The sequence below is a fragment of the Pelodiscus sinensis genome, chromosome 4 (genome assembly GCF_049634645.1).
Source record: "Pelodiscus sinensis isolate JC-2024 chromosome 4, ASM4963464v1, whole genome shotgun sequence".
NCBI classification, from domain to species: domain Eukaryota; kingdom Metazoa; phylum Chordata; order Testudines; family Trionychidae; genus Pelodiscus; species Pelodiscus sinensis.
The window spans coordinates 92,122,246-92,136,372 of record NC_134714.1 but is presented as its reverse complement, the minus strand read 5'-3'; the positions used below and the strand labels follow the sequence as shown (position 1 = coordinate 92,136,372).

Sequence of the window (14,127 nt, the reverse complement as noted above, 5' to 3'; positions counted from 1 at the left end):
CACTAACAAGGCCAAATCAGGCTTCCATTAGTCATTAATAGCTGAATATTTGCATCATCAGTAATTTCCCATTTTTGTTGAACTAAGATGCTATCGGAAGTTTTTCTTTTCTTCCAGTCAACCGCAATGAAACATTTGTCATGATGCTCTCACTTGAACAATAAAACTTTCATCACTGATGGGTGCTTAAACTCTTCCCCCGTGAACAAGATTTGTTGCAGCAAACGCACATGTAAATGCTGCTTTGTCGGAAGGAGTACTCTCCTGCTGACAAAGTGAAACCCAGTCGTGGGTGGAAGTATTGTCTCAGCAAAAAGTGCTGACAAACAGCATTCACAGACACTGAGTTTTAAAACAGGGCTCTATTGACCCAGACTTGTCATTTGTAAGCTGAGTAAACATACCCTGAGCAATTAATAAGTGGCCACTATTCTGAAACCCTTATATTGGGCCTCATTCAACTTTCAAGCCTTTTACTTACTTTATTTGGATTTGGAGCCAATGAGAACTGGATCCATAAGCTGTACTCATGTGAGTTGTCCCATTCACTTCAGTCAGACAATGTGCTTAAGTAAGCCTTGCACATCTACAATGGGAGCAAGTTCAGGCCCTGTATATTCCTGTAAAGGATGAAGAAAATTAGTGAGTCTTTAATTAAGATGTGTTGGAAGGATTCCATCCATGCTATAAACTCTTTGAGACAGATCTGGTATAAATAGGCAAAATACCATGGATTTCTGCTGAATTCCATCAGCTAAGGATTGATCTTTTAGTCTCATAATTGGATGATGACAGTTTTCTATCACTATGATAGCTAGATAGATAATTATAGCTGGCTATACATACTGTATTCTTAGTGATCCAATCCCTGAGCCTGAATGATCCAAAGCAATCCTTCCATTGACTTCAATGGGCTTTGGATCAGGTTCTTTGTTGCTGGGATGGAAGTATTCACTTTCCTTAATTTCAAACCCATTCTAACATTATGGATTAAAGTTCAACTCAAAAACAAATGTTAACATGTTCTCATGCTGCTCGAAATAAGAGAGGAAAAAGAGCATAAAAATCCAATGGGGGAAAAACTACTGAACATGTAAATATTGAGACAACCCCTATTTCCTATCTAACCAGATGCATATCCTGCTAGTTGATGGACTTTTTAAATGGGAACCCAATGTTGATCTCTCCTACTAATGTCACTAAATTCAAATTCATCCACATAGGTTTCCACATGTGAGATGTATAGATGGACAAATGTCTTTGAAGATTTTAGCCTGTCTGGACAACACATTTATTTCCATTGGCTCTACCAGTTGAGACCCGCTAGGATAAATTAAGAGAAATAACTGAGGAAAGAGGGCAAATAGGAGGGATGACTTCTATCCAAGAGTCCAGCTGGATAGAAATAAGAGTTCATCACAGCATGTCTTACAAAATTAAATGAAGTACCTGAAGGAATATTCTAGGAGAAACCATTTTTAACATGAGCTATTAAACATTATTTGAAACCTTCAGAGGGGTATAGCCACATTATACTCCACTTATTTGAAGAAGTGGGCTGTACTCAGGAAAGCTCATGATACCATCTACATGTTTTGTTACTCTTTAAGGTGCTGCTAGACTTTTTGCTGTTTTAAGTTTTTTCATGATTTGAAACATCATCAAGCGCCTCCTGTTAGCTTCAGTTTAGCATTTTAAATTCAGGAATAGATTAATTTAAACAGCTACAAACCAGGCTGACATCAGTTTAAGAGCATCCACACAGGAGTTTAAAAATAATCAACTTTAAAAACAGTGTCAGTGAAAATCAAATCACTTCATAATGTAGGCTGAACGACTGTCCACACCAGCAAGCCTCACTGGTTTCATTGACAAGCCAGATTTTAAAATTTCTTCCAAAAGCCTGGGAGCACATTCTTGTTTGTATTTAAGAGGGGCGTGTTCAGATTGGCTTTCAGTACACCGGGAATCAGTCTACGAGAACTAATCTCTTCTTACACAGGAAGCCGGAGAGAACTGCACTAAAACGGTACTGGAATCGCTTTTTGAAGAACCCACATTTCAGCTGGAGTGCAACTTTGTCCTGCGGACAGGGCCGTAGTGCGGCTGGGGAGCGCACTAGTGCAGACAGCTGGCGACACCAGCCTATGCAGTAGCTGGGGAGCGGTCAGGAAGCAGCCCCTGCAAACGCGCCCGCCGCCGCCCTACGCGCCGCAATGGGCAGGACCAAGGGGGGAGCTTTGCCCTGCCTGGCTCCCGAGCCCTCCTCCTGCTCCCCTCCGGCCCCACCTACCGGGCGGCGGCGGCAGCGGCGGCTCCGGAGCTGCAGGTGGCGCCGTGCGCTCCTGATCCCAGCGCCGGGCGGGCCCTGCCGGGCTGCGCGCTCCGAGGGCGCCGGGCGGGAGCGCTGAGACCCCGGCGCTGCGGCTGCCTGAGGCGGGAGGAGCGGGGCCCGGCATGGGGCTCTGCCTGCCCTGCTTGGGGGGAGCCGCCGAGGACGTGGTGGAGACGCCAGACCCGGTGAGTGCGGCACCCCCGCGCCTCTCCCCCGCCACGCCCTGCTGGGCCGCTCCCGGCCCCGCCGCGCACCAGCAGGCCAGGGCTGACAGCCCCCTCCCCCCCCCGGCAGGTGCAGCCTCATTGCAGCCCCCCTGTAGGGGCCGGGTTTGCTGGTGGCATGTTCCGCTTTGTGATATTGCCCCGGCTGGCAGCGACCTTCCCTGGTGGCGTTTCCCCATCCGGGCAGGATAACATCCCGCAGCCGAGGCGAGGGAACTGGCCGCTCTTTGCTGCCCGCCCTGCCCTGCCTACGGACTGAACATCTGCGCTGGGATCCCTCAGCCCCCCTAGGGTGCAGTGGGGCGTGGAGCCGTGCACCCGTCGCCTTCTCTGGTGACTGATCCTACAGGGCTGCATTGTTAACGGGACAGGGAATTAAGCCTTCAATGTATATTGAAGGGCTTAAACTTTTTCTTTAATACATTGCTTGAGCTTCATGCATCCACACAATCAGGGCCCTAGTGCACTAGGGTTGTTTTTGTGTCATAGCGGCCACTGTGTTAATCTGAATCTGCAAAAACAACAAGAAGTCCTGTGGCACCTTATAAACTAACAGATTTATTGGAGCATAAGCTTTTCTGGGCAGAGACCCACTTCATCAGATGCATAAGTTTGTTTTTGTTGAGTACATTTTGCCTTAAAGGGACACAGGCAACTTGGAAGTTATATTTTTGAAAGAAAATTTTCAGTGTCACAATTTAGGTCTTACGTGTAACTATAAGAAGTTGCAGGGCAAAAAAAGTATTTTTTCCCCCTCACCTCATCTTGCCTGTTTTGGGCATTTGACAGTGCTTGTTATGTCTGTTTCATTGTGGAATATTGGTGGGGATTTTTAAGAGCACTTAAGATAGTTAGGCACCTGATGACTCCCACTGAAATTTAAATTGCTGAGTGCCTTTGAAAGTCCCCGCCATTATAACAATGTGAATGCAAACCTGCAAAAAAAATTTAAACAAAGGAAGAAATGGATTTGTCAGAGATTTTGTTTCACTTTGACCACAAACATTAAAGAGATTGCAGCTGCATTTTTCAAAGATGTTTCATTGTTTTGATGGCATTTGCAAGTATTTTGAGTCTTGGTACTTCTGAAAGTTCAACATAGCTGAATTTGTTGGCTGTTTGCTTCCATATTCTGGGAGAAATATGAGCCTCTTACCTCATTCTAGTCAATTAAATAGTGGCATCGATGAACTCTGGACTTGAAAAGTTGGGGATTTGGGTAATTAATTGCGAGGTCTTAAAGTTAGGAAAGTGGATGTAGTATATGCCTTATGCACAAAAGTAATAAGCAGGGATGCTAACTATTGGGTATTTGTGTACATGTGTAACCACTAGAAATTTTAGCAGTTACATGTTTACATGTAGGAAGGGGCAGGCGGCTCTGTGGGAGTCGATATGCCTGGGGAGCTGCCTTGTAAGCTGCTTCCCACATGTCATGGCTTCCACCTGTCCTCCATCCCCCACGCTGCTGCCTCGTAAAGGCAGCAATGGGGGGATGCCCAGGCTTATCGGTTAATCATGTAGTTGTCTGCATGTTGACATCCCTAGTAATTTAGGAGAGTGGAAATACAGAAGCCTAAATCAATAGCACTGTAGCCTTATTTGCACCTTATCAGATTTACTATAAACACTGCATAATCTAAATTCTCTACAGTGTCTTGTATGAGTTTCAAATATGCAGCTGAAATTTGAAGATCATGAATGTGTGTATTGTATGCACATTCTTGGTGTTCCTTTATGTAGTTTGTTGTCCTTTTCCTGGTACGGGCATGTTCTGTTTGCTCCTGTTTTAAAAGATCATTATTCATATTTGAGTCGTAAATAAAAGCACTTTCTAAATTATAGCAGGATTGAAGTGATATTTAAAAGCCTTTTTATTAAAACCTTTTCTAGTTTGCTATGGACTACATTTTAATTGTAAAAAATGAGATATTTGAGATTCAAAACAACATAGATGAACTAAAGTACTTTCTAAATATATATCCTTGCAACAACCCTCAGAGGAACATAGGTAAATACCACGTGGAAAGAGAGAAAGTAAAAAACAGACACAAGCAAAACATCCTGTTCTGCAAACACATGTAAAATAATTCTGTTGACTTAAATGTTAAAATGTAGGTGTTTTTGTGTGTAAATGACTAGTGTAAATGATTAGTGACTAAGTACGTGCATCAGCAAGTAGGTATCCAAACTGGAATTAGAACTCTGGCTCCCAGCCTTGTGCTTAGACCATGCTGGAGTAGTGTTATTCTGTTTGTTAGCAAATTCTGTGCTAGTCTAATATACTGTTCAGATCACCCTACTTGGTCTTTACCAAGAGATATTTTATATGTATCTCTTCACATCCTTACTCCATCTACAGTCCTGCCCTGTCACAACAGTCCCTTGATTGACCAGTAACCATCACGGTGCATTAAATCTATAAAGTTAACTTTCAAAATAAGAGGAAGAAGAGGCTATTGCAATATGACCTTTGTTTTAGAACATTATATACTCTAATATAGGTACTTGAATTATCCCCATCGCCATAGTATTCTATTCAACATCCCTATGAGGTAGGGGAAATTATTATACCCATTTCACAGATGGGCCATTGAAGCACAAATAGCTATTCGCCCTGGGTAAGAGAATACTTGTGATAAAGGAACTGAACCTTGATTTCACACATCCTAAACTGCACACCTAATCACTCGGCCATGCAGTTCTGCTCCATGTAACGTTCCCATTGACTTCCGTGTTAAGGGTGCTCATAAGTTCTGTAGATGTGGAAACAAAATATGTCCTCTCCCCTTTTTCACTTATTGTAAATTGTAAGAAGACTTCTTGGCTAGTGTTCTTCTGTTAGCCTAGGATGCCCTGTACTTGCAGAAATCCATGTGATAAGGGAAGAAGCTGGAGCAGTGATCTCATAAAAAAAATAAGTTGGTTTCTTGGATGCTGTTGACTGCCTGAACTATCCTTTAAGTTAAAATTATGTTGCAGCATCAAAGTTCGTGGGGGTTCTTGTTTAATTTTACAAAGTGAATACAAATCACATGCATTTACTCATTATATTATGCCCAGTTGGATATACAAAATAAAAATGAAATAAAAGACTACCCCATTGCCATCTCTGACAAATACTGTGCGATATGAAAAAGCACCTAAAAAGTTATGCTGCTGTGTTACATAATATTATTGTTTCAATATTGCTCCCAAATAAAAATCCACAAAATGTAGCTACCAAGATATTTTTTCTTTGAGACTGGACTGCAGTGTGCTGATTTTATCCAATCTTATTTCCCTAAAGGCCTCCTCTCGGGGTGTTAAGAACCCATATTATGTAGAGCAAAAGAAAAAGAAACAAGAAGAAATGGAGAAACAAATTGCATCTTCAAGCTCTGGAGGAGGTGGACTTAGAGTACGTTTTTTTTTTTTTATTTTATTTTTTTTTTTAAGATTTACTTTGTTAAATCCTTTTAAAAATGTCTTTGCTTTCAGGTTGAACCAGCTTTATTAGTAAGTTCAGTGTTGTCTGTATACATCTACAGCTTGAACCTCTCTGTCTGGCAACATCTGGACCACAGATTTTGCTGGATCAGAGTCCCACTGGCAGGGAGCCCAGCACCCAAGGCCTGCAGCGGAACCCAAAACCAGGAGGGGTACACGGCTGGTTCTGCTGATGGACCTCAGGACAGTCCAGAGTCCCTCAGCACAGGGGCCAGAATTGACCTCCCCATGTCCAGCAAACTCCCTCGTTTGGAATCAGTCAGGTCCTGAGGCTACGTCTACACCGGAGCCTTTGTCAGCAGAGACAATGCAAATGAAGAGCTCATTAGCATTTCTCGTGCTCTCATTTGCATAGTCTCTTCCCATCCGTTTTGCAGAAGAGGTTTTTGCATAAAAAAACCGTAGCGTAGACAGGGCAAAAAAAACCTTTTGTGCAAGATCCTCTATACCTGCTTTTTGGAGGAATAAGGGTTCTTGTGCAAAAGGGTTTTTGTGCAACATGGCCCCATCTACACTGTTTTTTGTGCAAAAACCTCTTCTGCAAAATGGATCGGAAAAGACTATGCGAATGAGAGCGCGAAAAATGCTAATGAGCTCTTCATTTGCATTATCTCTGCTGACAAAGGCTGCAGTGTATAGCCTGAGGGTCCCGGACCAGGGTGATTCAACCTGTATTAAAGATCTATGCAAAACAGCAGTAAGCACAAGTAAACTTCACATGCTCAAATGAAAGTTTCCTCTTTATCCATGTGCATCCTCAGCAGTTATTTAAAGTATCATCTGGTTCCTGGTCACCTGCGGCCAATCATCTAAGATTCCTGCTTAATTTTTCCTTCTTTCTTAACGCACGTGTGTTAAGTTGTATTCAAATCTTGTCAATTTTTCAATTCTTGTCAAGTTTATAAGATGCAACCTTTCCTTTGTATTCCCACAGCTAAAACATGTTGAGGTTCTTGTATCCCCCACTGACTTATTCTCCAGTGCCCATGAGAATCTTCCCTCCAATCCATTCTTTATATTTCTTACTATATCTCCCCCTCTTTATTCTTCCTCTGTCTCCTTTTGTACCACAAAGTTCCAGCTACTTGTCCTAACCTTTAAGATTTTAGTTTCCACAGCTCCGTTCTTTCCCACTTATCCAATCCTGTCTCTTACTGAATGTCTGCCATACTCTCTGCTCCACCATTAATGCTCATGTTGACTTCTCATTTATCAACTTTTCCCACAGTCCTGGTCTCATCTTATTTCAGGCTGCTCTTTGCGCATGGAACACCCTGACTCAAAGTACTTTAATACTGACAACCTCTTTCACTATTTCCTCTGCACTTATACAGGTTGAACTTCTGTGATCCAGGACACTCTGGTCTGGCAACAGCCATGGTCCAGCAGGACCATAGATATTGCTGGACCAGAGAGGCCCAGTGGCAGAGGTTGCCGGTGGCTGAGGGCGGAGTTGTCCCGTGGAGCACCAGAGCCCGAAGCAGGGAAGTCAGAGGGGCTGCTGGAACCTGTGGCAGTGGGGGAACTGGAGTTCACAGGGCTTTGGAGGCAGCAAGGCTGACAGGGGCAGCAGAGCCCACAGCCAGGTTGCTGTGAGGCTGACAGGGCCGCTGGAGCTGACAGGGACAGCGGTGCCTGCTGGCTGAGGAGAAGAGCCCAGTGGAAAGGCTGATTTCCCTCCCTCCCACACCTTCCCTGGTCTCTCAAACTCCCTTGTCCAGGACTAGTCAGATCCTGAGGGAGCCGGGGCAGGGAGGTCCAACCTCTATGAAATTGGCCAACTGATAACAGTCAAGCAGGCAGAGATCTATACTCCCCCCCCCCCCCCAATCTTTTAATATGCTTTCCTTTTAGGTGGTAAACTCTTTGGAACAGGGATAGTATCTAGGAAGTTATGTGTCCTCTTGTTGCACGTCAAAAATGTTGAAATTTGATTCGAAATGTTGATTTGATTGAAATACTTGGACTGTAATGAATCGACTTGACTGCACACATACAACTTTGTTTTATTTTTCTAGTGGCAAGTTGGATAAAGAAGTGTGGGATTTGAGAAGAAGGGGAACAAATACTGCCAATAACTTGCCAGTTTCTGCACTGAGTGGCACTTATTCATTGTGTGGCTGTTGCTGTTTGCATTTGAAGATTCAACAGTACTTCGTCATTGCAGTACGACAGAGGATAGAAATGTATGCAAGGAATGTGTCAAACAAAATGTCAGAATGCAAAAGAAAGATGGCCAAAACTAGTTATCTAAAACCTCGATCTCCATTATTTTTTAAACTTCTCATGTTTCAACTTTGGGTGGGGTAGAGAGTTAGGAGAGGCACAGTTGTTTGGGAGTGAACTCAGTATTTAAAAGGTGATAGAGTAATTGTATTATTTCTTTTTCTCCTGAAACTCATAGCTTGGGTAATTTTTAGTGTGTGGGATTTTTGTTTTAACATTTTATTTAAAGTTTTTTGTAATTGAGCTTTTTCTGCCTCCCTTTGTAAAAGTTATCTTCCCTATATATTCATAGTTGAAATAAATGTGCTGCCATCCCCCTCTTCTGTACTAATTGCTGGTTAATCAACTGAATTTCAAACCTTTAAAAATCTTGAGGAAAAGATCAGCTTCTGCAGATTGAAATTGTGTGAAATGTGCTGTAAAAAATCTCTTTGAATTATAATCCCTTTATATGCTTTTACTGAGGTAAATATCTTGTGTGGTATGCCTGTTCTCTTTCTATTGATTCTCCAATTATGGATTTCTTATGAGTACATACTTATTAACTTCCAGTGCATCCATGTATTATAATATGTTAATTAGCTAAACTAAACATTGTTGGCTGTTTTTTTTGTGCCACAAGAGGGTGATGTTGTGCTTCTGGAAATATTAAGAAATGGAAAAGGAAAAGACCTATTAGGTCATCTCCTGGATAGGTATTCTTTAAAAGCTTCTGTACCTCTTGGGTGGCTTAACTATAAATAGTACAATAATATTTGCCAAGTGCCAGAAACACTCTTACTGCTCTTTCGTATCCAGAAATGTCTGTAATCCTTTTCCCAAATGTGAAACTACTTTTGATTATTTACAGCTAACTAAACTGGTGTATTATGAATCTATTCCAAAACTAGAAATGACCTCAGGCCACTACTGAATAGTTGAGGGAATTACCCTATTGCTGTAAATACAATTTTACTTTCCCTGGAGGGCACTATATTTGGCCTATTTCTGTCTTAGTGCCTCAATTTTTTATCCAAAAAAATTGACTATGGAAGTGTTACTTGAATTAAATAAATGATCTTTCCCGTTGAAATCCACAACTATCATCTTAAGTCCACCTTCTAGAAAGAACTAGCTTTCTGGCTTCTGCCTTCATAATTCATGATAACAAAGGAATCCTTAACACAAGTATACTAGTATTAGTTCAGTGAAAAAAGCTGTGGCCTTCATAGAAGATACTAATACCTCACATTTATTTTGGGGGTATTTGCCCTCTTCACTGTTGTATTCCTACTTCACTGAATTAGGGCACATCTACACTGCACGGCAAAAGTCAGAGTAAGATGCATAGCTGAAATTGAAATAGCTTAATTTGGCTTTTGGTGTTGTCTACACAGCAGGCAGTCAAAGGAAGAACACTCTTCCTTCAACTTCTCTTACTCCTCATGAAATGAGGGTTACAGGAGTTGGAGTAAGAAGTCCTCCAGCTTGAAATTATTTTGAAATAATGGCTTGCTATATCAGTGCGCACTGTGTTACTTTGAAATAATGTCAGTTATTCCACAATAATGTTACTGTGTAGATGTACCCTTAGACTGCAATGGAAGACAGCTATAAAATGCAGTATGTGTAATGCAGAATGAAACTTTCTGTCATGGATTTTTACTAGAGTATCCTACAGTATTATTATGCCAACACAAGTTGTGTCATTTTAAGTACCACTTTGGTGGTGAGTTTTTTGTTTTAGTTGTTTGTGCCTTTGATCAGGGTCTTTCTGAGGGAATTTATCTGGAATTAATTTCTGCATTTCTGTCTAGTCATGTGACGATCTGAGGAATTTTAAATACTTTGAAAACATTTACAAGTATTTAGCTTGTTTAGTGGATTAATCTTATAGTTGTGGCTTTTTTTTTGTACTTTTAAGGTAGAGAAGAGAGTCCACAATCTGAGCTAGATTAGCAAACAGTAGTATGAAAATCTGTTTACCCACTTAAATCAGTGACTTCAAAAAATATGGATCTTGACCATGGCAAAACTGAGCCATGATAGGAAAATATACATGGATTACAACACTCGGTGGACTCAGTAGTCCCAGAATAACTAGCCCTCATGTGCCAAAGAGTCCTGTCCTTCTGGTTTGCATTGCATAAAACATTAACGGAGTGCTTTGTACTTGTTTGATTTTTGCAAAGACTAATAGAGACTTTACAACTGTATCACAAATTACTGTACTTAAAATAAACTGACCAAGTACTGGACTGCCTTATCTGAAGATGATGTAAAATTGAAGGATAATATCTTTCTGTTAATTGCAAAATGTGTGGTTTAATATGTATTCTGTCATGTACGGCCCTTTAGAACAACAAAAGCACAATTCTTAAAAAAGCCTCACTAAAGTTGGTACTAATATTGTCATTGAGTTGAGTTCCAAAATGTATCACTTACATGCCCTGTGAAATGATATCCTTGTGCCAAAGTATATGCTGCTTATAGAAGATGACAAGTCTATGCTTTGGACTGTGGAATCCTTAGGGTTCCTTGTTGTAGCTGTTTTTTTTCCCCCCCAATCTGTCCTCCCCTGAAGTTAAGAGACTTTCCATGTATAAGTTTAAAGCCCTGATCCTGCAATTTGATCTAGTCAGGTAGATCTTTGCACCTGTAAGCAGTTGTACTGGCCTCAGACATCCACTTGCCCTCGGGGTCCACACGTGCAAATCCAGTTGCATCTTTAAGGTCTTAAAAGTTCCCAATCATGTTTAGGAGTGGGTGGTTGCATGCTGCAGAATATGTCAGTTGTATTACCTTATGTGACGTCGGTAAATATAAATAAAGGTGAACAAATCTGTGTCCTAGCCATGAAACCAAGATTTGACAGAGGTTTTTCCTATTAGGGATGCATGGGCTCATCATGTAAACATGAACATTAACTGCAAGGCCCGCCCCCCCCCTCCCGCAACCCAGCCACTACTGCCCCTGATACAGGGGCAGCAACATGCAAGGGCGGGTGGTAGGAGCAGACAGGAGCCAGTGCTTGTGGAAAGCCAGCTTTTAAGTGGTTCCATCTTTATGAGCAGGGGATACCTATCCCCTCGCCCCCCGCCCCGCCACTGTTGCCTGTGATGGAGACAGCACCATTGAGCCTCCCCTTCCCCGCCTATACCCCCCCACATGTAAACATGTAACTGCTGAACCATCAGAAGTGACACCTCTACCAGAAAACTGTATTTTAACATCCCTACTTCCTACACACCCTTTTAATCCATTAAGAGTTGCTTCTCTCCGTTTTTACACAGGTAGAACAAAAAGTTACAGAAGAACCCATGATGTTCTTTACATGGGATCATCACCCTGAGAAAGAGACAACACCTCAAGTCTGAGATCCAGTTAACGCTTTGTCTACCCTACCAAATTTTGTTGCCAAAAACTGCCTTTTGGCAACAGAACAATGATTGCTTATGCAATGGGCTATGACTTTTGCTGGGAAAACCTACCCAGTTTGGGCAAAAAATACTTTCTTTCCTACGAGATTAATTTTTTCCCCTTTATTATCAACAAAGACCGTATACCTGCTGTAATCACTTTATTTGGCTTCTGGGATGTGTCCCACAATGCCTATCCTGACTGCTCTGGTCAGCCATTTGAATTCTGCTGCCCTGTATCCAGGTAAACAGCACTCCTGCTTCCAAGCCCAGGAACTTTTACATTCTATTTCCTGCTTGCTGGCTTGGCAGGGAGAGGTCTCATCCTTCCAGCTGATCATAGCTGGCTGTTACATCACACACTCTTCCCCCTTGGACCACCATAGAGCTGTTGGATCTGATCGGTATCGGGGAGGAGTCTGTGCAGCCCTGGTTGTGCTTGACCCATAGGAATTGATATACCTTTGTGGGCAAATTTCTCAAGGCCCATGTGCAAAGTGCTATGTTCAGGACATGCTGCAGTGCAGAGCAGAGAGAAAGGATCTGAGGCAGGTGCACCATAAGGCAAGGAAGGCAAAAAGTTGCTCAAGTGCTCCACCTAAGACCTGCTGTTTCTATGAGGAGCTGGATGCTATCCTCAGGGGTAACCCCACCTCCACTGCCAAGAACCTCTTGCATAGTTCAGAGGGCACAAAATGGCAGAAGAGGGATCTAACATTTGCCATGGTGTGGGAGGTCGCCAAGGGTCAGTGAGAAAGTGATTGGTGTGTTGCTCAAGGTGCATATGAGTGAAATGTTTCAATGCTGTGCTTGAATTTAACTGTCCTGCTTCTGTGCAATGTCCCTTTATGCTATACTAAAGGTGGCCTTCAGGAACATCTCACGCATCCCTGCTGACTGGATTCAGCAGATAAAGAGGCTAAGAGACAGGAATGAATCACTGTTCCAGGAAAGACTTTGGTGCTCCAGTACAGAGAAAAGGAAATGAAAGTGCTGGGAAGCCAAAAGACAGGCCAGAGAAGCAAATTGAGCTTTTGCTAGGGCTACAAGGGTACATCTAGACTGCAGAATTTTTCTGGGATACCAGAGAGATCCCGGAAAAGCTCTTCCGTGTCCAAGGAATGTCTGTTTTTCCGAAAAAAATTCAGAAAAGCAGACGTGTTTTTTTGAGATCACTGTAAACCTCATTCTACGAGGAAGAAGGGATGTTCCTAAAGAGGCTTTTTCCCCCCCAACAGTTGGCCCCCTATAGATGGGCCAATTGTCAGAAAAGCCTCTTTCGGAAGACAAGCGGAAAAAGGTACACAAATTGTGAACCGCAATTTGCATATCTTTTTCCAATAGAACTCTAAAGTCTAGACACAGCCCAAGTGAGTTGTTGATAAAAGTAACGGAAGAGCAAACAGTGATGCTCAAGTCTTTGATAATACTGCAGAGTAAGCAAATCCAACCTCTGCTGCAGTCCATGCACAATCCTTTACCATACCCCCCACCCACCGCGAATACATTCTTTTCCACTTTCTGGTGTTCCTCAGTTTCCCCTTTACTTCATCCCCTTGTACAACTTTCCCCATGATAGCTGGACCTATACACAGTAGTGAGGGCCTACCCTTTCCCCATCCCTCCTTTTGCAACAAGCATCTATCTTTTAGTATGTCAGTGTGCTTTTTCTTGATCAATAAAGGCAAAGTTTTATAAGGGTAAATATTTGTATTTGGTATTCTCCAAATTCACATTGCAGTCGCTACAAGTACATGTACAGGAATTTTAATAGTTTTGGACAGGTATGTTGCCCCGGATGTAACCATAGCCTTCTGCAGAATGCATCATGGACGCAATGGATATACATTTCTGTTTCCCCTGTTATATTGTCAAAGTGCAATTAACACTCTCTGGGCTTCTCTGGCAATCCCAGTATTAGGCTTCTTGAACTCAGTAGCCAAGTCCTGTGCCTCAGAGGTCTATCTCTGAGCAACCATTTCTGCCTTAAATTCACAGAGATTGTTCAAAATGCAGTATGCTGCTATGACCATGCTCAATAAGGTCTAACCTGCCATAAAGGCCATCCCAGTATTCCTTTAATCTGCCAAAGAACCATGTATCTGTCATCTATTAAATTTGTTGTTAAAACTCTCCTTACCGCTGTCCAGATGTTCCATGTAAAGTTTCATGAGCCAGGGCTAAGGTAGGTCCCCTATAATCACAATGAATATTTCCACATTCCTCACTGTAATCTTGTGGTCTGGAAAGAAAGACCCTGCTTGTAGCGTTCTTTATAGGTTGAGGTTCCTGAAAATGGGCATGTTATACACCATTGTTTGTTGATGTCTGTAAAATGCCCACCGTAATTCACAAGCACCTTTAACACCATGGAGAAGTACTACTTCTTATTGATGTGCTCTGTAGCAAAGTGGTCTGGTGCTAAAATTGGACTGTGTGTGCTACATATTTCCTC

The 14,127-nt window shown here is 42.3% G+C and overlaps 1 protein-coding gene across 1 annotated transcript; it reads left to right on the top strand.

The window, feature by feature from the left end:
* Window positions 1-2,223: 2,223 nt before the first annotated feature.
* On the top strand, window positions 2,224-8,093 carry LOC112545897 (uncharacterized). Its single transcript, XM_075928784.1, has 4 exons — window positions 2,224-2,748; window positions 4,453-4,523; window positions 5,779-5,959; window positions 8,067-8,093. Exons 1-4 carry the CDS (start codon window positions 2,458-2,460, stop codon window positions 8,079-8,081), a joined length of 558 nt encoding a protein of 185 aa, XP_075784899.1. The 5' UTR covers window positions 2,224-2,457; the 3' UTR covers window positions 8,082-8,093.
* Window positions 8,094-14,127: the final 6,034 nt, after the last annotated feature.

Excerpts from the sequence above, each read along its gene's own strand:
- LOC112545897 (XM_075928784.1), top strand. The coding sequence starts at position 2,458 with ATGGGGCTCTGCCTGCCCTGCTTGGGGGGAGCCGCCGAGGACGTGGTG. Across the intron at positions 2,749-4,452 it reads GTTTCCCCATCCGGGCAGGA|TTTGCTATGGACTACATTTT; the intron begins TAACATCCCGCA and ends AACCTTTTCTAG. Across the intron at positions 4,524-5,778 it reads AACAACATAGATGAACTAAA|CTACCAAGATATTTTTTCTT; the intron begins GTACTTTCTAAA and ends CACAAAATGTAG.